The sequence below is a fragment of the Malaya genurostris genome, chromosome 2 (genome assembly GCF_030247185.1).
Source record: "Malaya genurostris strain Urasoe2022 chromosome 2, Malgen_1.1, whole genome shotgun sequence".
Classification (NCBI taxonomy): domain Eukaryota; kingdom Metazoa; phylum Arthropoda; class Insecta; order Diptera; family Culicidae; genus Malaya; species Malaya genurostris.
Window position 1 is genome coordinate 24,286,975 of NC_080571.1, and position 25,883 is coordinate 24,312,857.

At 36.6% G+C, this 25,883-nt stretch overlaps 2 protein-coding genes across 6 annotated transcripts in view; one reads left to right on the forward strand and one right to left on the reverse strand.

Moving 5' to 3' along the window:
- The first annotated feature begins 865 nt into the window (after nucleotides 1–865).
- On the forward strand, nucleotides 866–2,417 carry LOC131431429 (developmentally-regulated GTP-binding protein 2). Its single transcript, XM_058597141.1, has 3 exons — nucleotides 866–1,068; nucleotides 1,128–1,993; nucleotides 2,061–2,417. Exons 1-3 carry the CDS (start codon nucleotides 1,005–1,007, stop codon nucleotides 2,220–2,222), a joined length of 1,092 nt encoding a protein of 363 aa, XP_058453124.1. The 5' UTR covers nucleotides 866–1,004; the 3' UTR covers nucleotides 2,223–2,417.
- An 8,000-nt stretch (nucleotides 2,418–10,417) lies between these two features.
- The window catches only part of LOC131428380 (low-density lipoprotein receptor), a 916,545-nt gene continuing 901,079 nt past the window's right edge, over nucleotides 10,418–25,883 (reverse strand). For 3 of the 5 annotated variants that reach the window (XM_058592297.1, XM_058592292.1, XM_058592296.1), the window contains one exon: nucleotides 10,418–13,041. In XM_058592297.1, the coding sequence (XP_058448280.1) occupies nucleotides 12,997–13,041 (45 nt within the window). In that variant the 3' untranslated portion in view covers nucleotides 10,418–12,996. Of the gene's footprint in view, nucleotides 13,042–24,283; nucleotides 24,370–25,883 lie in introns of all 5 variants that reach the window. The other 2 variants (XR_009229368.1, XM_058592293.1) reach the window with 2 other exon arrangements.

Below are 25,883 nucleotides of genomic sequence, written 5' to 3' on the forward strand. Positions count from 1 at the left end.
TCATTTTTGAGGAATAAGTGTATGAATGGTGCCTGAGCATAACTGACATGTATGTTAATTTGCGATTGACACACTACTCCAAGCGACCACCACTTGATATAGTATTGAGTTCAATTACTTAATATTTTAATACAATACACTCAGAAAAGGAGCATTTTTTTTGCAATTTTGGTATATGTGAAAAGAAATTTCACTCAAAATTTGAGTGATAGTTACTCTATTTTTGGTACATGTACAAATTAAGTATTACTCAGTAAATGAGTAGATTTTACCCAAATATCGTTTCCAGTGGAAGAACTCAAATTTGAGTGAGATCTAACACATTTTTGAGTAACTATTTATAAGCGTGTATCGCAGAGCTGTCAAGTTGTCCACGGGTTGCGATTATTGAGGTTTCTATGCCCGGTGAAAAATGAACGGCGGTCCTTCTGAAAAATGGGTGGCCAACACGTTTCCTGATGAAAACAAAACAATACGTAAAAGCGATTCACACGCAGCATCAAGCGACTATCACCTGCATGGAACGATTACGGAACAACAACATTAATTGTAAACAATTCATATGAAAGGACACTATGTCAAGTTCACGGAACATTTTAACGTCGGATACGTGAGCAATATTCGGCTAAAAAAAATAATAAAAATAATCTGGACGTCGACGGAAGTTGATTGATCGTCTGAATCGTGTTTAATGCATGCGTTTCCTAATGAAAACAAACTAATCTCATTTGCATTTGTGGTTGTAAGTGAGCTGTCAGAGAGCCTGATTAGGCCGTGAAATTACCAACCAATGTTTGAAAACTGGCACCGCTTCCGAAGCGAAAAATTTCAGCTGAAATGTTTCATCTGTGACAGCTGTGAAATGTCTAAACATTCCGATCCCGGATTCACACAATCGTCCCTGTTATCGAATCGGCTGATTTAGTAAAACATAAAAACTAATATAAGTAGATTTTGCTTAGTTCATTTTTCGTGAGCAGCGTGCGAACGATAATCACTGCATCATGGGCATCTTAGAGAAAATTTCTGATATCGAAAAAGAAATCGCGAAAACACAGAAAAACAAAGGTAAGAGTTGAAACGTGTTTTTGTTTTCCACCGGATGATCATTTTCATTTTTGTTTCAGCTACCGAATATCATCTTGGTCTGTTGAAGGCCAAACTAGCCAAGTACCGGTCACAATTACTTGAACCATCGAAAAAAGGAGAAAAGGGAGAAGGATTTGATGTGCTGAAATCGGGAGATGCTAGAATGGCACTGATTGGATTTCCTTCCGTCGGCAAGTCTACACTGCTATCGACGTTGACCAAGACCGAGTCGGAGGCAGCAAACTATGAGTTCACTACCTTGACCTGTATTCCGGGTGTGATCGAGTACAAGGGGGCTAACATTCAACTTCTGGATCTTCCGGGAATCATTGAAGGGGCTTCTCAGGGCAAGGGTCGCGGTCGCCAGGTTATTGCGGTCGCTCGCACTGCAGATCTGGTACTGATGATGCTGGATGCTACCAAACCGAATGTGCATCGGGAATTACTGGAGTACGAATTGGAATCGGTCGGACTAAGATTGAACAAACGGAAGCCTAATATCTATTTCAAGATTAAGAAGGGAGGTGGTGTGAGTTTCAATTCCACTTGCCCCATGACTAGATGCAATGAGAAGATGGTCCAGACAATTTTGCACTCGTTTAAGATATTCAACGCAGAGGTTCTGTTTCGGGAGGATTGCACCGAAGACGAGTTTATAGATGTGGTTTCCGGAAATAGGATCTATCTTCCATGTATCTACGTGTACAATAAAATTGATCAGATTTCGATCGAGGAAGTCGATCGGTTGGCTCGTCAACCGTATAGTGTTGTTGTGAGTTGCAACATGCATTTGAACCTGGACTACTTGCTAGAGGTACTGTGGGAACATCTGATGCTCATTAGAGTTTACACTAAGAAGCCTGGTGCCCCGCCGGATTTCGATGATGGATTGATTTTAAGAAGAGTAAGATTATTAATTGGTTTCCTTTTCCAGCAGAATAACGAAAGATTTTTTCACCTACTTGTCACAGGGAGTCACGGTTGAGCATGTTTGCCATGCCATTCATCGGACGCTGGCCGATCAGTTTAAATACGCACTAGTGTGGGGTACCTCTACGAAGTATTCTCCCCAGCGGGTGGGAATTTCACACGTAATGCAAGATGAGGATGTTATTCAAGTAGTTAAAAAGTAATGTGACTGAGTTTGATATAAAAGTGAACATCGTTTTTCTCCGTTAATTTTGGGCTAACCAACGTGCCCTTCGAAGGTAACAGAAATTGTTGACAGCGTCAATTGGACAAATGCTTCCTTCTTTGTAGGTTGGTACGCTTCCGATTGAAGAATTGGTTAATCATTCAAATGTAATTTTATCAATTTATTAATCTGACCGAACGATTGTTCTGACTTTTCCGAAAGACCTGGGTAGAAAATGTAACTAAAATAGCGTCTAGCAATACGTCTTTATTATTCTAAGTTCCTTAAAAGGCTTGGTTTTATCGAAATCGAAAATCAATCCTTAGCCGACTAAAAATTATTTGGCAGGTTTGTTTTGGCATTTTTGTGGTGATTTTATTAACATTAGAAGGATATTGTAAGCTAACGAATTAAAAAATACGACGAAATAGACGAACGCCTGTCTCGTGAGAGGTGAAAAGGTAGTTTGACTGCCAGTTCTTTCTCGTATGACACACTGTCTCTTATCGCCACTTTGCTCTTGTATAGCCAAAACAAGTACGTTCGATCTGTAACTAGCATGAAATACGAATGGAACAAATTTCATCCCAATTTTAGAAAATTTTTATCGTTTTTGCCTTTCTCATATGCAAGTCGATTTCACAGCGATTGTGAAATCGACTTGGCAACCGAGGCCCGGAGGGCCAAGTGTCATATACCATTCGACTCAATTCATCGAGATCACAAAATGGCTGTGTGTGTATGTGTGTATGTGTGTATGTGACAAATAGTAACACTCAATTTTCTCAGAGATGGCTGAACCGATTTTCACAATCTTAGATTCAAATGAAAGCTCTTTTGGCCTCATAAAATTTCCTTTAATTTCTGTGGGATCCAACTTCCGGCTCCGGAATTACAAGGAAATATGTGCAAATTAATTAAAAAATATGCACTCAATTTTATCGGAAATTTCTTAACCGATTTTCACAAACTAAGAAGCAAATAAAAGGTATTTGAATTCTTTAAAAAGTTTCCGAAAATTCTTAGTGAAAATTTTCAAATTCATGAGTATTTTTTCACAAGCTATAGCAAAACGATGTGGACATTAAAGAAGTACGGGTGTGTAATGTCAAAGACATAACTGGATGTCGTGAATACGAATATGACACGCTTTATTTATGCTTCCGAATTCGAATTGGTAGTTGATCGATTGTTTGAATTGTGCAAATTTAAAAAAATTAAACGATGCGCCTAGACTAAATTACATATTAGTTAAATTAAACATTCTGAAACGCAATTAAATATTATGAAATAAGCAGTATAGTTCATTATAATAAAAAATGGTGGCTCTGAAAAGAACTTTTTATGAAAGCGTTCGTGATGAAGAGTGACGAGTTGAGTTAGTTCAGCACGCAGACTCTGAATTCTAAACCCATATTCCGGAACTAAGCTCTGAAACTTGAAGACCGCCATGACTACCAGAATGAGTTGTATAGAGTACAGTAAAGTAAATTTCCGCATAATTCTTTACGAGTATTATTATGGTTCTAAAAAGAACCGAATAGAAGAAGTCTGGAACAAAGAACTGGACCCTGAGTTCAAGAACTAAATTTAGAACCAATAACAGACTCAGAATCCAGTTTGAATTCTAGAACTGCAATTTCGAAACTGAAATTAGTTCCGGAATACAGTTTTAGCACGCAGGCTCTGAATACTAAACCTATATTGCGGAACTAATATCTGAATCTCGTTACGACTACCGAAAAGCAAATGAGAGTTGCTACCTGAGCGTTTGAGGTTTTAACCACGCAAAAAGTGCACTCTCCGTCGCTGCTGGTTGATGGTTTAACTCTCGCGATGGCAGTCTTCTCGCCTTGATGGCCAACAAGCGAATGAGAGTTGCGACCTGAGCGTTTGAGGTTTTTTTAATGTCTTCCAATCAGGGATTACTTTTCACAATTAAAAAGAACGTCTACTTCGGTTAGTTTTAACCACGCAAAAGGTGCACTCTCCGTCGCTGCTGGTTGATGGTTCATCTCCCACGACGTCTGCTTCCACCGAACGCACGAAAAGAAATGATCGATTTTCAACCACGGTTCCCCTTTTATACGCATTCAGTTGAAGATATGTGCCTGACTACCTCAAAATCGTCGTCCTTGCGCGAAAAATCCAAGCGAAAGTAAAGAGTTTTCCGCATTATTTTCAAATTTTGAGAAAACTTAATTTTTGAGTTGTTTGTGGTTATCTCACATTGTTCAAAATATTATCCTAAATTCCTGATCATATTTTTGATGAAATGGTGAAAGAATTATGTTGCTACCATTAATACAAGTCGAGATATTCACGATTAAGTTCTGCCCATTCTTCCATATGGCTAATTTTGAAAAGGCACCCCATAGTAAAGTAAGTCGTATTCACGACAAAAAATTACTGTTAAATTCATCTAGTTAGTAGATCTTGTTAGCTAGTGAATATATAAAACTACTATGGGACTACTAGTCCTCGGTTTCCGCTTCCGAAAACACCGATAATAGTAAAGTAAATCTCTAAAAACGTAGCTCACTTCGATTTTTCAGCAACGGTTGAGCCGATTTTCACGAATCATGATTCAAATTAATGCTCTCATTGTCTTTAAATATACTGTGCAATTTCATCAAGATCCAACTTCCGGTTCCGAAAATATAGGGCGACGAGTGTCAAAACATTTAAATCATCATTCCAAATAACGATGCAAAACTGAAACGCGTCGGTACGTGCGGTTTTGCTCCATTCACAGCGTGCTTTGTTCAATTTTGTATAACGTGTAGAGTTGTCACATTAAAATTTATATTTTCAGATGAAAAAATTGTAAATTTCTAATTCTTTCAATCAATTTGTACCTACTTGTTAGTGTTATTAAAAGATCATGATAACGATGCTTTTCTATAAAAGTACAATTATTGCCTTTCTCGAATAGAAAGTTTATGCAATCACTTGAAAAATTGACTAGTGAAAACGTGTATGTGTGTGCGTATATGTCAAATAGTGTCACTCATTAATAGTTTTGGTTTGAAACTGATTCAATTTGTAGGCTATATTAGTTACTTACTAAACGAACCGATTTCGGCTATACTGGTTCCAAGTTCCCGGTTCCAGATGTACCGGAAATAGTGATCAAATAGTTTGAAACGAGAAACACTTAATTTTCTCAATGGTTTGATCGATTTCCACAAACTTAGGCTCAAACAAAAGATCCTATAGTCTCATAGGTTGGTGTTTAATTTCATCCGGGTCCGATTTCCGGTTCCAGAACTATAGGGTAAAGAGTGTTTAATCATTTAGTGCGACGATGCAAAATAAAGAAGAAGTCTTATTAACTTGACATAACTGTTTACAAATTGAAAAGGTTATGCTAGTTTCTCATTTTGTTCAAGATTGAAAAAAAAATTCATGACGGAATCTTCTAGTGATTTTTTTTAAATATAATTAATATGAGAAAGGCATCATTACACCACTAGGTGGGTTTTCCCCCTTCAAATGATCAAAAGTTACATTTTATCCGAAACAAAACAAACAAATAATAAAATCTACGGTATTTGGAATTATTACGTCGAATTTCCTACGCGATTTTTTTGCACGGTTTCCGCAATTAACATGGTTTTGTTTTACACGGATTTTTTTAACACGGCACGTAACCCCCGTGTAAAAAGAGACCTTAGTGTATATTGAAATTGTTTGCAAGTGTCAACGTTTTGTTTGTATTATAACCGTGTAAAGTTCACACAAATGACCAAAGAAAAATAGGCAACATATTCGTGTAAATCTTATGTTCGAAACAAAAAGGTAATACTTCCATCTTTTGATAAACCATTGTGAATTATTCAAATTAGTTATTTCTGTAGCGAAATTCCAAAAATATATGTTAAACAATAAAAAACTGTTGCTAACATTTGAACGTATGATATATCATACGATGGGATAATACAGCAGTATTTTTTCCAAAGCGTATCGTTAACCAATAAACTCGAGCATAAGAAGTCTCTGATTAGTTGAAGTCTTTCGAAAATCTCTTGCCAAACAAAATCCATTTTGTTATATATTTGAAATGTGGAATATTCAAAAACATGGCTGCAAAAAAAAGTGATAATGATAGGGACTCTTTTGCCCCGGTTACACTTCTGATGGCTGCCAGCATGCTGGTGTCAGTGTACTGCCCTCTTAGAAAAAAAACCTTCAACGGTGGTCCTTCGTTGGTCTAATACTTTGGATCATTGGACCACAGTTGAACGTTTTTTCCTAAGAGGGCAGTTCACTGATACCAGCATGCTGGCAGCCAGCAGAAGTGTAAACGGGGCATTTAGGATTGGACGAACAAGTGGACATGGAGTATAACGCTAACTTAGAAAAGGTAGTATGAATACCTCTAAAACTTATTAAACATGGGAAAAACTATCAAATGAGCATACGATACTCTCAGCAAATTGTACAAATATCTCGAATATCATACAAATACAAACAGGTAATCCTTTTTTTCTAAAAATGAAGAAATGGAAACAATTGGAGCTGAACGACCCGGCGTTGCTCGGAAATGTTTCTCCTTATGACCACCTCTTAGTAGTGTACGAAGTATCTGTGCTCTTCAAAAAGTATCGATTAATTCATTAAAATTAACAATAGCAGTACTACTTAATTGAAATTAACGATAGCAACACTATCTAGCACCATCTTGACATTCTTGCCCTCTCTTAGGGCATATTCAGGAGTGTTCTAGTTCTAGATGCATAATTTATGTCAGTTCTAAAATTTAAATCTAGAAATTATAACAAAATAAACTGGCAGCCCTAGCAGCGTTTTATCTGTGTTTCAAATATAGAAAAAATAGAATGGCAATGTATACCAGTTTTAAATTTGACAGTTGAACTGGTAGAGAAAATAAAACTAAAACGGATTGCTGGGGATACGTTTGTTTCAGTTTCATTTACATTATAGACCACCCATATGAATCTTGCAGCTGCTGAATTTGCTCCTATGTTATAAAAAATTCAATATCTTGTTTGACGACGAATAAGAAAATGTTACAATAAACCGCTGTCATGAATATATAAGCTTGTCGTGACCACCTCTGAATAGTAAAAAGTACCTGTGCCAAGTTTGGCGATAATTTACTGAGTTGTTATGGAACTTTGCTCCCCTCTATTCTCGTCAAATTAGACACATTTTTTCAGTAAATAGCGATAAACTGCTTTCTGATTCATCGACTCGTTGCTGTTTTTGGAAAAAAAAACCTTTTTCATGCTCAATTTTTCATGAAGGATGGTAAATACACTTCCATATGATATCTGTGTCATCTCAGCAAACTCACGGAGCTTCACTTTACAATCTTTCATTATAATTTTTGTCACTTCACTCACATTTTCCGGTGTAACGGCTTCCACAGGTCTACCCGAGCGTTCCGCGTCATTTGTGTCGGTACGACCACGTTTAAACTCGGCGAACTACCGACAAATCGTTGCTTTTGATGGACAAGAGTCCGGATAACATTTTTCAATCCATTGTTTCGCTTGCACGGTGTTTTTACCCATTAAAAAACAATGTTTTATCAAAACACGAAACTCGGTTTTTTTCCATTTTTTAAACAAACTACAAAACGACTTTACTCCAACCTCGATAACTCAGCTGTTTCTGGTCGGATCGACTTAAAATTTCGACCCGTTTCAAGCAAAGGTTAGTACTGTGGTGCTTACTGCCAACACTGGTTTACAGCGCACCTCGAAATACACCCCTGCCAAAAGACAGTATGTATGAACCAGCAGAGAAGAAAAGACAAATAAATTACACGTGATTATCAGTAAACGTTTGCAATCGATTTATTCGAAATTCGCCCTCGGCTCCCACAGTACTCTAGAAAGACGTGGTTCCTGGTTTACTACGAGCGCCATCTCTGCTTTAGTCACGGGACTTATTGATCCATGTGTTATATGCAAACTGTTTCTATGGTCTAAAAAATATATCGACTCTCGTCAAATTAGACAAATTTTTTCATGACCCCCCTGTTAAGGACACTTACTATGCTCCCTCCCCCATTAAAATATCCTTATGACCTTCTCAGAAGAGCAAGTATCTGTGCCTAGTTTGGTGGCACACCGTTCAATTGTTTCGGAATTGTGCCGTTTCAAACATTACACCCGCCTTTTTAAAGCCACTTGCTACATCCACCCCCCTGTAAAGTCATATCTATCGTATGCAAAATGTTTCTATGGTCTTCAAAACGTATCGATTCTTGTCAAGTTATATAATTTCTTTCATGACCCCCTCTTGTTAATTGCACTTGCTACGCTCCCTCCTCTATAAAAATGCTCCCTAAACCGTCTCTGAAATGCGAGTAGTACCTGTGCAAAGTTTGGTAGCAATCCGTTCAGTTGTTCCGAAGTTATGGCGTTACAAATATACAAACTTACATCCATTTATATATATATATATATATATATATATATATATATATATATATATATATATATATATATATATATATATATATATATATATATATATATATATATATATATATATATATATATATATATACATATATATATATATATATATATATATATATATATATATATATATATATATATATATATATATATATATATATATATATATATATATATATATATATATATATATATATATATATATATATATATATATATATCCCACAGGTTTTAACCTTAAAGTCATTCACCACTTCGGACCAGAAAAATCTTCTAACCCTGTGTGCGGGATTGGGAATCGAACCCAGGTAGGCTGAATAGAAGGCTTCGACAAATTAAGTTGTTTATTGCAGCTTGCAGTACAATATACAGGGTCCGGCACTCGAAGTGTAACCAATTAAAAAGGCCATAAATTCAGTTTGGAAAATTACTTTTACTTAATTCAAAGTACAAAATGTGTAGAAATAATACAAAATTCAGAATCAATTCACTTTTGCTCGATATGACCACCTTTTGCCTTGACTATGGCCTTGAGACGGTCAAAAAACGAATCGCAAGCTGCCCGAATGTGACTTGCAGGTGTATTTTGGCCCACTCGCGGACAATAACTTTTTTCAGCGCCTCGAGACTGGTGTATCTTTCAGTTCGGACTTTGCTCTCCAAAATGACCCAAAGAGAATAATCCATTGGATTCGCATCTGGTGAATTCGAGAGCCATTGTGTGGACGTGATGAAGTTCGGAACGAAATGCACCAAATATTTCGTTGCATATTGTATCTTTATCTCCGATAGTACCTCTACCAGTACTATTTAAAAGACATTGAATCGTATATATAAATACCATTTTCAAAATTCAGACATATCTCTTATATTTTTTTTGCTACTGTATTGTCCCAGCGTATGATATATCATACATAGGATAATTTAGTTTGGAAAAGATTTGGTATTTCCCAAGATCTTCAACACAAAATATGATGGTAGTGATGATATCTGCTCATTTGGTTCAAATTTGGACCCCCTGGGTTATGAACGGGTAAAATAATACTATGTTTCTCTCTCGATAACCGGCTGCCTAGAAATTAAGGAAAAAAACAAGTTTAGACATTGACTATGAATTACGGTTATCACCTCTAGTAAATAAGTTGTCATTTCCATTTTTGTAGATTGTTCTTGTAAAATAATATCGCGTTTCGAATACGATCAATAATGCTGTTAGTTTCAAATCAACCAGATCAAAACGAAATATTCACGTTCACACTGTGCAAAAGTTTACGATGCTTTCGTGATAGCGCAGAGTGAACGTGAAAAATTTCGTTTACAGAGCCTGGCCACATTGACGAGAAGATTCCACTTTACGCACTGCTGTCAAATGTTCAAATCATCGAGGGAAAATTGCACCATCCGATTATTACTTGTTGCAATCAATGAAGAACGATAAAATCAAAAATTAGGACGTGGTTTCAATCGGTGACAAAATTGGTCTGCCTTCGATCCATTTGATGCAAACATTGCATGGAGGAGGGGCTCAATGATGGGCACGATTCGCAAGTTATACGTAACGTGTCAGGTGGGGCGTGCAAAGGGCTTGACACTTACTCATTCAGAAATACATTTATACATAGATTTTTTACAGAAATTTCCATTTTGGATCGACGGTTCAGAGAATAGGGCGCAGATCTTGTGAAATTCAAATTCGAAGGGATTGATTTTTTTCGGATAATAATCGTAAGACTAGAGCTTCGTTACAGTACATTACGTTTCCTCTTTATTTACTTGTTTATGTTTAGCATCTGACGTTCACTGTTTTTTGTTTCTTCCCTTGTTTTTTCAATTTAATCTCTCAGTTTATGTGTCGTACCCACCGTCATCATGTATGTACAAAAAAACAATCAGTTCCATGTCATTGTTGTAGTTGTAGTTGTTTGTTTGTTGTTTTTCTTGCATTCTAGTTGACTGTTAAGGTTAGACCTTTGCCAGCCGTCGCCGGTCTTTGTGTCGCCTTGCGCAGACCGGTTATGAGATGTTATTTCTGTCATTTCTGTGGGACACTGCTTAAAACTATAACCGACCGGTTTGATGGGGGGGAGGTTTGCCCTTTGTTAGTTTATATAATTAGTTTCATTAATTTTACTTGTGTTTGTTTCTTTTTTATTTTGAAAGAGTACTCGACTGTGAAGGTTTTTGTTTTTGCTTTCGATCTCATTTGGTACAAGTCCTTGGTATGTACAAAATATCAAAAAGATGCTTTTGCTTTTGAAGTACTCCTGTCTCAGTTAGTTGCTTGTGGGTGTGTGTTGTATTATGATGAGTGATGCTAACGTCAAATTGTTTGCTGATGTATGGTAGTATGAATTTGTATTTGAGTATAGCTTCTCTCTTCCACCAAAAACAACGAAACTGTAGGAAATGTTTGCCCTCCATAGTTGGGCCTATTCAAACACCTTCAAGACCTTCGCCTTTCGTACGTACGTAAGTAGCCAGAGCGTTCACATCCAACGATTGTTTATTTTTTGTTTTAGTGTTATTCGAGCAGGTTTTTTTGTTTGAGTTTATTTAAATATTTCACTTTCATCTGTTATTCTTAACTCGCATTTGGCAGGAATTTTCATTTTTAAGTAGGATGGGATAGTTTTCGCTCGATTTTACCTGCTTAAAATACTTCTAAAAAGAGTTTATTTTACCTTAATTCTTTTTTGTATTTCTTTTTTTTTTTTTGTTTTTGTTTGGAAGGAAAGAAATTCGTTTATATTTGCCTTAGATTAACAGAAGTCAATAAAATTGGCTAAGGTTTTTTCTAGTTGCTAAATTTGGCAAGAGAATTATTCAGAGGGACTTTGTGCCTGTTAGAGTGTGTAATAACTGTCTCTAAGTATAATCGTCTATTTGTGATGGAACGACGGAAAAACACTTGCTGCTAGGGGTAAATATTTTGAGCAATAACTTCTTTTCGTTGAGCATAACACGATTGCGGAAAACAATCGAAATAATTCTTCGGTGCTGGTCAAACACTTCGAAAGTGTGAGGTGGAACAAAGTAGGCTTCTGTTTGGAAGTATTGTTTTTTTTTGTTTTACGTTAATTGGCATGTCAAAACGATGAAAGCAACGCTTGCTTTGATTAAACTTAACCGGGGTGATGCGCGATGCTTTGCTCTACGAACTCGTACAAAATTTACTTGGGTGTTACTCATTTTAACTTAACTAGTTGTGCTACTGAACTGCGATCAACGACTATCGCTAGTTGAATGTGATTTAAAATTTATCTACTAAAATGACAGATTATCAATGATTTCGCTGGATTACTTTTTTTTTTGTTCTTTTTTATTTTTTTATTTTATTCATTTAACGATTTCCTTCCTTTGAAAATGGAACAAAATAATATCTACACCACTGCGTTGTATCTGCTAGGCTAGTCTAATTAAACATTTTCTTTTTCTGCTAATATTCATCTTTTATTTTTTTACAATAAATTTGACGTTGCTTGACCTAAGCTTTTCTCCTTGGGGAGTCTGTCTTCTCTGCTGCAACCGATTGAACAGTAGGAAAATGGAGATGCAATTGGAGGGGGGGGGGGTATATCTGATCGTTTGTGCTTTCTGTATGTTACGAAGGGAAGGGGGGCATACTGATTCGATACAGCTCACACAAGATTTTCTAAAAGTGCCAACCAAGAAACAAAACAAAAAGGAAGAGGGAAAAAAACAGAACAGGTTCGGTTCAACCGTAAACGTCTAGACCTGGCTCAGACATGGAAATCACTAACATCTTTCCACCTATAAGATACATAACTAGTCTACGAAAATACACAAGGGTTCATGCTACTAGAATAAAACAATAGAAAAAACTAGCTATTACATCATAAGACCTAAACGAAAGAAAAGAAAAAAACTGTGTCGAATAAAACATAATTTAACACTCCACCAGCAAGGCCTACTAGAGGCTGTTCACTGCCTACTCTATAATTAAGTCTAACTTCAGCTGCCTCGCTTAGTCAAATTTCAATCTAGTTTGCCATTCATATTAAGTAATGCATGCAGTTGTTTTTTTGTGTGTGTGTGTGAATGGGACTGACTTAAGCTGCTTAGTTTCCAACGCCATATCGAATCGATGTCACTTTACGAAAGTTAGGTTCGGGTTGTGTATCTTGGGTTTAGTTGTTTGTTTCTTTTGCTTTGTTTTGTTCTGTTTTACGATGAAGAAATACGTAAGTCTTTCTCTCGATTTGGTGGTGGCTGTTGTAGTAGTAATAGTTGTTGTTGTTGACTGATTTGTTCACTTTTAAATTTCTGTTTTTTTTATTCATCGGTTGTTCATCACGACTAAACAAAGTCGTTGGTGGCTGGTCTGTTCAGCGGTTCTTGGGCCTAAAAACAGAAAAAAATACTGGTTTAAGTATCCACAGATTAAGGCAGTGTTCGTTTTTCATGCTGAAATAAAACAGGTAGAACATTAGAATGACTATTTAATAAACTAGACACAAAAGAAGAGGTGTTTTTGCATTCCGCTAAATAAAAATACTTTAACAGTTCGAACAATTAATTAATCATGCAGTAAAATGAAATAATGACTTATAAACACATTAACGAAAGTTTCGTATGAATGTAAAAAACATATTTTCTCACGTTTCGTTTTCGACTGTTCGGTGAATAGCAGTTTAAAATGAACAGATAGCGCTATTTAGCATTTCAACTTGAGCAAGCCAATGCACAAAAAAATTCCACATTTGCTAAGCAGTTCAAATTAAACAGTAAAATATTTGTCAACGAAATATGTACTGAAAACAAGCATCTAAAATCAATGCCAACATGTGGAAAGGGTGCAAAATATGATAGATCTCTTGAGGGTGCTACAAAATTCAATTCTCATTACTCGTTTTATTCTATTTGTGCATTCCATACAGCTCTAATAATTATTTTAATTCTGATTGAAGTTGAATTGAAAGGTTTCAAACTTTAATCAAAGCTGTAAGTTTAAAATTGCAAGTTCCAAACTTAGAATTTTTTAATTTGAAGCTTCAAATTAGTTGTAATCAAATTACAACCTTCAAACTTGCTAGGCATTAACTTTCTGCTTTGAACCTTCAGGTTATAACTTTTAACATTCACGCATTAATGGTTAGCTTTCAACTATAAACTCAACATCTCATTAGTTTTAATTTTCAACTCTAAACATTCAATTTTCAATAATCAATTTTCAGATTTCTGTTTTCAACTTCCAATTTTCAGCTCCCAACGTTCGCCTTTCAAAATTGAAAACTCGAGATACAAATTTCAAAACTCAGAAATAGGGAATAAAAAATTGGAAAAAGGAAATCAGAAATTGTAAATTAGAAATTGACAATCAGTCATAGACAATAAAAAATAAAAAATAGAAAATAGCAATTATGAAATTGGAAAAACGAAATACGAATAAGAAAATTGAAAATAAGTAATAGGAAATAAAAAAATCGAAATTGGGAAATCGAATATTGGAAATAAGGATTAAGAGATTGAAAACAGGGAATTAGAATTTGAAGCTAAAAAATTGGACCTAGGAAATAATATTTCAATTTTTTTATTTCTTCTAGATACTTTCACTTTCCTTTTTCCCATTTCTCATTTCGAATTAATGATTTTCTATTTCCACTTTTCTATTTCCGATCCTCTTTCTCATTTTCAATTTTCTGATTTTCTTGTTCTCATTTTTAAAATCCCTCTTCCAAATTACTATTTTTATTTCTTATTCTCTATTTCGAATTTCCGATCTTCTTCTTGCTATCCATTATTTCTTATTTTCTATTTCCAATTTACTAGCTTCAAATTCTGATTCCCTATTTCCAATCTCTTAATCCTCATTTCCAATATTCGATTTCCCATTCTCGATTTTTTATTTCCTATTTCTTATTTCCAATTTTCTTTGCCGTATTTCGTTTATCCAATTTCATAATTCCTACTTTCAATTTGCTATTTCTTATTTTCTATTTCAGATTTTCAATTCAAATTTTGATTCCCTATTTGCTATCTCTTATTCCTTAATTCCAATACCTGATTTCCAATTTCTTATTTCTTATTTCCAATTTCCAATTTCCAATTTCCAATTTCCAATTTCCAATTTCCAATTTCCAATTTCCAATTTCCAATTTCCAATTTCCAATTTCCAATTTCCAATTTCCAGTTTCCTATTTCCTATTTCTTATTTCCAATTTCCAGTTTCCTATTTCCTATTTCCTATTTCCTATTTCCTATTTCCTATTTCCTATTTCCTATTTCCTATTTCCTATTTCCTATTTCCTATTTCCTATTTCCTATTTCCAATTTCCAATTTCCTATTTCCTATTTCCTATTTCCTATTTCCTATTTCCAATTTCTAATTTCCAATTTCCAATTTCCTATTTCAAATTCCTATTTCCTATTTCCAATTTCCAATTTCCAATCTCCTATTTCCTATTTCCTATTTCCTATTTCCTATTTCCTATTTCCTATTTCTTATTTCCTATTTCCTATTTCCTATTTCCTATTTCCTATTTCCTATTTCCTATTTCCTATTTCCTATTTCCTATTTCCTATTTCCTATTTCCTATTTCCTATTTCCTATTTCCTATTTCCTATTTCCTATTTCCTATTTCCTATTTCCTATTTCCTATTTCCTATTTCCTATTTCCTATTTCCTATTTCCTATTTCCTATTTCCTATTTCCTATTTCCTATTTCCTATTTCCTATTTCCTATTTCCTATTTCCTATTTCCTATTTCCTATTTCCTATTTCCTATTTCCTATTTCCTATTTCCTATTTCCTATTTCCTATTTCCTATTTCCTATTTCCTATTTCCTATTTCCTATTTCCTATTTCCTATTTCCTATTTCCTATTTCCTATTTCCTATTTCTTATTTCCTATTTCCTATTTCCTATTTCTTATTTCCTATTTCCTATTTCCTATTTCCTATTTCCTATTTCCTATTTCCTATTTCCTATTTCCTATTTCCTTTTGCTTTTTTCCTATTTCCTATTTCCTATTTTCTTTTGCTTTGTTCCTATTTATAGCTTCCGATTATTAAATTCTCCTTTGTACTTTCCTATTTTCTATTCGCTATTTCTTATTTCCTTTTTCCAATTTGCGAATTTTTATTTGCTATTTCATATTTCGTTTTTTCCCACTTCTTTAGCTTTTTTTTTTTAATTTACATCTTCCGATTTCCGAATTCTCCTTTTTCATTAATAATATCCAATTTTTAATATTAAATTTCCAATATTCAATTATTTTCTTTTATTCAATTACTTATTTCCAGTATCAAATTGTTAATTCGCAATCAAACGAAAATCGATAATCTGAATATCAAACATTTAGAATCAAAAATCTGAGCTCGAAAATCGAGCATCTAAAATTGAGAAAGAAAAACCGAAATTAGAGAATCGAAAGCTGATCTCAATTTTTAACTTTCAAATTTCCACTTTTAATATGGACCAACAATTTTAACTTTCTGACTTATTCTTTCACATTTCAACTCCTATATTTCTTTCAACTTCCAACATAAAACTTTCAATTATGAACGTTTGACTTCCGACTATCAGTCGTCATTCTGCTTTCACATCTCAAGTTTCATCTTTTCTCTTTATATTTTATAATTTCATGCTCCAAATTTCAGTCGAAAATTTTGAATTTTCAGCTCCCAACTTTTAGATTCAAATTTAAAAACTCAGAGTTCAGCAAACCAAGTTAATTCCAAATTTTTAACTTCTTTGAGCTACTTTAACTTTTCTCTTTCCCATTTCCTATTCCCAATTTCATATTTTGTGTTTCCTATTTTTCATTTCCGATACTCTGCCCCATTATCATTTTTCTTTTTTAAATTTCTGATATTCTGGTTCTCATTTTTGTTTCCTTATTCTCAATTTCCTATTTTTTATTTTTCAGTTTCTATTACCTATTTCCGATTTCCTTGTTTCTGTAAGTTATTTCTTATTTATGGCCTCGCGTTTCCAATTTTCTATTTCTTATTTCCTATTTTTAATTCCTTCTTCCTATTTCCTGTTTACCATTACTTATTACTAATTTTCATGTTTCCTATTTTATATTAGCTATTTCTTATTCCTTGTGTCCAATTTACTATTTCCAATTATCCAATTCTAATCCCCTATTTCCTATTACAAGTTTGTTGTTTCTTATTCGTATTCGTATTCCATAGTTTTTATTTGCAATTTCTTGTTCTCCATTTCCGATTTACTATTTCCTATTTGCTGCTTCTTATTTCCCAATTTTTCCTTTTTCTTTTTAAAATTCACAATATCTAACGTGTAATATCTCATATCCCATACCCGATTATTTCTTACATATTAGAATTTTTTTAGAACTTTATGAAATTCTCTCACTTATTCCATACATCAAATTCCTAGTTCGTAATCAAATGAAAATTGAAAACGAGGCAATCAAAACTCGAGAGTCAAAATTCGAAAATCGGAGATCAAAAACCGATTATCAACAATCGAAAATCGTACACCGATTTTTGAAAATCGAAAACAGAAAATTCTCAATTTCGCCTTTCCGTTGTCAGCCTTCAAAATTCGATTTTTATTTTTCTCCTTTCAATTTTATTCTTAATTTCCAACTTTCAATTTACAGCTTTTATCTCTTAAATTTTCAACAGTTTCAGTTTTTTATAATATCCAATTCAATTTCCAAATTCTAATTCTCAATTGTATACTTTCAATTTTAAATTACCAATACTTAATCCTGGATCTTAATCAACAATTTCCAACGATCTTAAATTTAGTAATAAATGACAAACATAATATTTGTGATAAACTCGAGAGTCGCCTATCGAGAAATCGAAAATAGAAAGTGGAAAATGGCAAATGACGAAAAGGAAATAGATAATGGCAAAAATCGAGAATAGAAAACAAAAACTAAGTAGATAAAATTGAAAATGGAGAACAAGAATGGAAAATCAAACATTGCGAATTGAAAATTGAAAATCAAATATTGAAGAATCATAAATTCAAAATCGATTCTGGTCTCTGGGTTCTGAACTTTGGAATCTAGGCTAAGGATTTTGGACTTCAGATTCTATACTCTTAAAAATTGAAAACAGAAAAAAATCGAAAATCGGAAACTGATATTTCGTAAAAAGAAAATGGAGAAGGGAAAATAAAACATCAAAAGACTAATATCGGAAATAAAATATTAAATATTGAAAAAGGAAAATCGAATGTAAAAAATCGATAGTTGAAAATCATAAAAACAAAACCGAAAACAAAAAATCGAGTCTGGACTCTGAACGCTAAACTCTGGACTCTGAACGCTAAACTCTGGACTTTGAAATATAAAAACAAAATCCGACTCTGGACTCTGACTCTGACATTTAGATTCTGTGCTCTGGGCTTTGAACTCTTGACTCTGGATTCGCAAATCAAAAATCAACTTTGCACTCTGGACGTTAGACTGAGGGCTCTGGAATCTAGGCTCTGAACTCTGGGATCTAGATTTTGGATATTGGAGTCTGGCTTCTGGAATCTGAGCTCTGAACTCTGGACTTTGAACTCAGGGCTCTGAACTTGGGAATCTAGGATCGAAAATCAAAAATCGTCTCTGTACTCTGGACTTTGGACTCTAAGCTTTGAGCTTTAGACTCGGAACTCTGAACTCTGGACTCTGGACTCGGGACTCTGGACTCTGGACTCTGGACTCTGGACTCTGGACTCTGGACTCTGGACTCTGGACTCTGGACTCTGGACTCTGGACTCTGGACTCTGGACTCTGGACTCTGGACTCTGGACTCTGGACTCTGGACTTTGAACTCAGGGCTCTGAACTTGGGAATCTAGGATCGAAAATCAAAAATCGTCTCTGTACTCTGGACTTTGGACTCTAAGCTTTGAGCTTTAGACTCGGAACTCTGAACTCTGGACTCTGGACTCGGGACTCTGGACTCTGGACTCTGGACTCTGGACTCTGGACTCTGGACTCTGGACTCTGGACTCTGGACTCTGGACTCTGGACTCTGGACTCTGGACTCTGGACTCTGGACTCTGGACTCTGGACTCTGGACTCTGGACTCTGGACTCTGGACTCTGGACTCTGGACTCTGGACTCTGGACTCTGGACTCTGGACTCTGGACTCTGGACTCTGGACTCTGGACTCTGGACTCTGGACTCTGGACTCTGGACTCTGGACTCTGAACTCTGAACTCTGGACTCTGGACTCTGGACTCTAGACTCTGGACTTTGAACTCTGGACTCTGGACTTTGAACTCTGGACTCTGGACTCTGGACTCTGGACTCTGGACTCTGGACTCTGGACTCTGGACTCTGGACTCTGGACTCTGGACTCTGGACTCTGGACTCTGGACTCTGGACTCTGGACTCTGGACTCTGGACTCTGGACTCTGGACTCTGGACTCTGGACTCTGGACTCTGGACTCTGGACTCTGGACTCTGGACTCTGGACTCTGGACTCTGGACTCTGGACTCTGGACTCTGGACTCTGGACTCTGGACTCTGGACTCTGGACTCTGGACTCTGGACTCTGGACTCTGGACTCTGGACTCTGGACTCTGGACTCTGGACTCTGGACTCTGGACTCTGGACTCTGGACTCTGGACTCTGGATTCTGGACTCTCGACTCTGGATTCTGGGACTCTAAAATCTAAATACGAATTCTAGACTCTGGGCTCTGTACTCTGGTTTCCGGACTTTGAACTGAGGACTCTGAATTCTGAACTCTGAGCTCTTGCTTCTGGACTCTGGACTCTGAACATTGAATTCGAGACTTTAGCCTCTGGTTTCTGATTTCTGGGCTTTGAACCGTGGACTCAAAATGCTGAGCTCTGAACTCTGGACTTTGAGCATTCGACTTGGACTCTTGACAGTTGAATTTGGACTCTGGGATCTATATTTCTGACGTGTGAATTCGAACTATGGACACTTGACTCTAGGCACGAAACGGGACTTTAAGTTTGTCTGTTGACATTTGGATCTGAATCTTAGACCAGTGACTTTGAACTCTTGGTACTTCAATAGACTGAACTCTGGACTGGACTCAGAGCTCTGTATACAGAACTCTGATTTCTGGTTTCTTGAATCCTGATTTTTGACACTTGAATTTGAGCTCTGAATTGGACTGGAATCAAAAGATCTCTGGACATCACTGACCTAAATATGGATTGGGCTGCAGACTCAAAACTGTCGACTCGATTCCGGATTCTGGAATATGCTTTCGACTATTGACGCTTGACACTGGACTCTGGATTCTGGATCAGATTCCCGATTCAGAACTTTGACACATGACTCTGAACTTAAGACAAGATTCCGGTCTCTTGGAACTTGTATCTGGAATTTGTATTCTGTACTGATTGTCCATGGTTCTTCTCACTTGAATCTAAACAGTGGATACTTGACTCTGGACTCTCTGTTCCAGACCTTTGAATCTGAACCTTAGACTGAACACTTGACACTAGAATTTAGATTCTGGACGCTGTGCTCTGGATTCTGAACTTTAGATTCTCGACTGAACTCTTAATTCTAGACTCTGATGAAAGTTCGACTCTGGGCTCTTCACACGTTAATGTATACTGTAGATACTCGATTCCTGGTACTTGACTCCATACTCTGAACTGAAATGTGGGCTCTGGATTGGACCCTGAACTCAGGATTCTTGACTCTTGAATGTGGTCTTTCTGTGCTCCAGACTCTGGGATCATGACTTTTGAGTTTCATTTCTGGACTGTTATACTGTTTTACACAGAATTCTGACCTTTTCACGCTTGAATCAATGAAGTCTAGATTCTAAACTCTAGATTCTGGACTTGACACTGGAATCTTGATTCCCTTGGATATTTGACTTTGGACTAGACTCCGATCACTTGGCACATGTGCCCGAGCTCTGTATTCCGTACTCTGGTCTCTGAACTTTAGATTCTGGACTGGGCTCTTAATTCTGGAATATGAAAATTCGACTCGGAACATCTAGACTGCAGATACTTGACTCTAGAGTTCTGGTATCTAGACTCAATACTCTTAATTCTTACATGTGGACTTTCGACTATCTCTGGACTCTGAACTCACGACTCTTGAATTTAGATTTCGGACTCTTGACTCTGGATTTTCCCCGAACTCTGGACTCTGAACTGGACTGGAACCTAAACTATTGACTCTATATTCTGACCTTGACACTTCATTCTGGACTGTAAACTCGATTCTAAATTCCGAAATAAACTTTGGGCTCTTGACGCTTGAAACTGGACTCAGAATTCTGAATAGGACTCCCGATTCTAGACTTTGGTACATGACTCTGGTGTTTAGACTAGTTTTCGAATATTCGACTCGGGCCATGACCCTGGATTCTTAACTCTATACCCTTGAATCTTAACCTTAGGCTAGACACTTGACAGTTGGATTTTTTGTATATTGTGCACTAGATTATGAGCTTTAGATTCTGAACTGAACTCTGGATCCTGGGCTATGAAAGATCGACGGCTCTTCACGCTTGAATCTAGACTACATACTCGATTCTGGAGCCCAGGTTAAGTATGGTCTATTAATTCTTACATGTGGGCTTTCTACTATGGGCTCTGGATTCACGACTCTTGGATTATGATTCTGGAATCTTGACTCTGGATTTTTCACAGAACTTTGGATTTTAGATACTTGAATCTAGATTTTGGACAGTTGACTTTAGACTCAGGGTTTCTGAACTGGACTGAAATCTAAACACTTGACACCTGGATTCTGGACACTTGAATCTGGATTGAGCATCGGATTCTGGACTGTGAACGCGATTCCAAATTCTGGAAAATCTATGGACTCTTGACACTTGCAACTGGACTCCGGATTCCGGATTAGACTTCCTATTCTGGACTTCGGAATATTAATCCGGTGTTCAGACTAGATTCCGAACTCTTGGCACTTGCATCAGGACTTTGTATTCTGTCTTTTGGTCACTTCTCACTTGAATCTAGACAGTGGATATTCGACTCGGGACATGACCCTGGACTCTTAGCTCTAGACCCTTGAATCTGAACCTTAGGCTAGACACTTGACACTTGGATTTTGTACACTGTGCACTAGATTATAAACTTTAGATTTTGAACTGAACTCTGGATTCTCGGCTCTGAAAGATCGACAATGGGTTCTTCACACTTGAATCTAGATTACATACTCGATTCTTGAGCCCAGGTATTTAATCCTAGACTAATTATGGTCTATTAATTCTTACTTGTGGACTTTAGACTATGGACTCTGGATTCACGACTCTTGAAATTTGATTCTTGAATCTTGACTCTGGATTTTTCACAGAAGTTTGGATTTTAGATACTTGAATCTAAATTCTGAACAGTTGACTTTGGGCTCAGGGTTTCTGAACTGTACTTCTGGACACTTGAATCTGTATTGAGCATCGGACTCTGGACTGTGAACTCGATTTCAAATTCTGGAAAATCTTTGGACTCTTGAAGCTTGCAACTGGACTCCGGATTCCGGATTAGACTTCCAATTCTACACTTTGGTACATGATTCTGGTGTGCAGACTAGATTCCGATCTCATAGCACTTGTATCTGGACATTGTATTCTTCACTTTGGACACTTTTTATTTGAATCTATACAGTGAATACTCGATTCTAGGCATAATTTAGAACAATCAGCTCTAGATTCCTGAATCAGAACCTTTGAGTAGAAACTTCGATTTAGATTCTAGATTGTCATGTCTTCACACTTGAATCTGTACTGTAGATACTCGACTCTGAACTGAACTGTGGGCTCTGGACTGAACCTTGAACTCAGGAGTCTTGATTCTTGAACATGGTCTTTCGATAATGAACTTTGTTCTCCAGACTCTTGACTCATAATTCTTGAAGGTGGATTCAGGACTCTTAGCTCTAGATTCTTCACAGAGTTATGCACTCTCCTCACTTGAATGAACGAACTCTAGATTCTGGATTTGACATTGGACTCTTGATGCTGGCTCTTGGATATCTGACTTTGAACTAGATTCCGGTCTCTTGACACATGTACCTGAGCTATGTTTTCCGTACCTTGGATTTTGAACTTTAGATTCTGGGCTGAACTCTGGATACTGGATTTCACACTGGACTCTGGAAATTCGACTCTGAAATCTTTACACTTGAATCTAGGCTGCAGATACTCGACTTTAGAGTCCTGGTATTTATTCATAGACTCTTAATTAAGGTTTCTTAATTCTTAATTCTTCCCTTAAGAGACTTTAGACTTTGGACTCTGGACTCACGACTTTTGAATTGGGATTTTGGACACCAGTCTCTGGATTGTTTACAGAACTTTGAACTCTTTATACTTGAATCTAGATTCTGGCCACTTCAATCTGTACTGTAGGTTCTCGACTATGGACTACTGGTACTTGTGCTCTAGACTCTGAATTGAACTGAGGGCTTGGACTCTGAATTCTTGAATGTAGTCTCTCGATTATGAACTATGTGCTCTAGACTCTGGGCTCATAATTATTGAATCCTGATTTTAGGCTCTTTACTATGGATTCTACAATGCATGTTGGACTGTTGGCTCTTGAATTTTGATTCTAGACTTTTAATTTCTAACTCAGAATTCTTAATACTGGACTCTGATGAAAGTTCGACTTCGGACTCTTAACTTTTGAATCTAGACTGCAGGACGCGACCCTGGAGTCCAGGTATTTAATACTAGGACTGCACTGTGAAATCTGGTCTTTTGACTCTTGAAAGTAGACTTTCGACTATAAATTTCAAATTCACGACTTTTGAATTTGGATTCAGGTCCCTACACTGAAATCCGTATTTCTGATACTTGAATCTAGATTCTGGGCACTGGGCAAAGGAATCGGAAGTCGACTCGAGTTCTGATACGGCTTCAAGGACAATACATTTTAAAATTGCTAGTAAAGAAAATGGTTTCCGTAAAGCCAGTTTGTCACAACAAAGCTGCGAATTTTGAAAATAAAAGAAAAATCACTGAAAACTTGTATCCCGACGCAATATGAAAAGCCGATCAAATCCAGACATCATTTTATCAGAAAAACCATAATTGCAAAACTAAATCTCTATTTATCTAAACACTTGTGTCAGTCGACATGATCCAAGTGTTGGATTACGATTTTCTCGGCCTACTCGAAGCTCGTAGCTGAATGGAATGGTTGCCATAGCAAAATGCTTGGTAAACCGCACTTATAATTAATTACCCAATGCGTCCAAAATGAAGTACTGTTTATGCCAAAAGTAAACAAATCATCAAGAGCTATAGTTGTTGTGGTTAAATTGAATATTCTCTCCAATAATTAAATTCTACGTATAACGACTCTATATTTAGCAGCTGTCTTTAGGTGGTGGATAAACAATGTTTGCATATTTTTGAACGAAAACAAGGTGAGGTAATTTGTCAAAGGCCTACTGGGGTTCAGTTCACAGTCCGCACTAAGAAACAATAACAAACGGAACCAACGAAAAGAAGTAATTATGGAACTTAGTAGATAATGGAGAAAGATACTTCTAGTGCATGCGTCAACGTGGCTGCCTACAATCCAGGAAGCTTTGTATAGTAGTAGTAGTAGTTGTTGTTGATAGCAGAGACCGCACGCAGACTTCCGGTCCCCGCGCGGCATTTCGTCTGACAGTAGCAAACCGGGTGCTTACCTGTGCGATTGACAGTTGCGGTTTTCTAGCCGGTGATTTTTGTTAGGGTGCTTTTTCGCTTACGTACGGCAATGGAATGCGTTTATCTCGAATGGGTGCAGCAAACGCACACAAACACAAGCACACACCGTTTGTCATTTGTTATTGTTGGTGTAATGATTATGGTTATGGAGAGGAAGTTTTGTTAGTCGAGGCGTGCGTGCGTTGAAATGCGTGTTTTGGGCAGCAGATGGTGCCGATTGGTATATTTTGTTTGTTAGTTTGGTTTGGACGATGAGTAGCGTGAGGGGGCGGTTATTTGTTTTTGTAGAGAGAGAAAAAGAAAGAAAAAAACAACGATCATGATGTTACTATACAATATACGGCTACCGACTCGCATCATCAGTAATTATCTAGGCTCTTAACTAATCCTACGCAGCGCAAATGGGTTCCAAAACGAACAGTGTAACCGCTGCTGAATGGGTTTAACAAACGTATTAAGTCTCACATTGAGCATCTATGCCTACTGTGTTAAAATCTATTTAAAATAGTAACTATGGTTTTGGCCTACTTTCTATCTTTAAGATTTATTCTATTAGTTTTTGGCACAAAGATTAGGAATTTATATCTAGCACATGTTACTTATTGGGAGGAGGGATGCAGAATTGCCTTAAAACTATTTACAATTCCGGGTCTGTATGCTCTTCTCATTGGCATTCAAAGATCTGACGTTCCATCTGCCCTAAATTGTAGCCAAACTTCCCTCTTCGCTTCTCCTCGGAAACGGAAGAAATCGGTAAATATTATTTTTTATTTTTACGTCCATACTTTCGTTCTCAGCAGCTTTCCCCGGATTTGCATTAAATATTGAGATGCAGTCGCGGCCGTGGCTGTCAAATATTTGAACGGCAAGCAACGAAAAAAAAAATAAGATGCCAATGTTTCACCTTGCCATAAGCTTCCTGAAAGAAGCTAAACCCAGCCTCCAGTCACAAATCGTGCCGCGGAAAATTCGGAACAGCAATTCGGGATTAGCATTTCTGGCGAGTTTCTTCTTTTGTACAATTTTAGCTATTTTATTTCCCACTTATGTTAATGAAAACAGGAACTTTGCATTCGGCTGAGTAGGCCATGAGTTTCCCTGCTATGATAGGGTTACCATTTACATTATATCAACTTTCTGTCAGTTAAAATCATAAAATACTGGTGACGATGAAAACGGACTTGACTACTGAGTATCAGCGATGCCTAGAAAATGTTCAAATCCGTAGATCTACGGAGATTTCCGTAGATCTGACATCGCTGCTGAGTATGTGCATTATGATTGAAGTGTACGTAACCAGGGATGCCAGGTAAAACCAGGAAGAGGAACTCCTCAGAATTTTGAAAAATTCTTGATTTTAGAAACCAAGTACAAGAACATACTTCGGGCCAAGAAATGCAGCTATTGGAGACATTTCGTCGAAGGTTTGTCAAGAGAAACCTCAATGAGCACTCTTTGGAATACGGCCAGACGAATGAGGAATCGTAACGTAGGAAATGAGAGTGATCGGATCCATACTCGAACCGATGGATATTTGACTGTGCCAGAAAAGTTTGTCCAGATTCTGTTCCTACATTC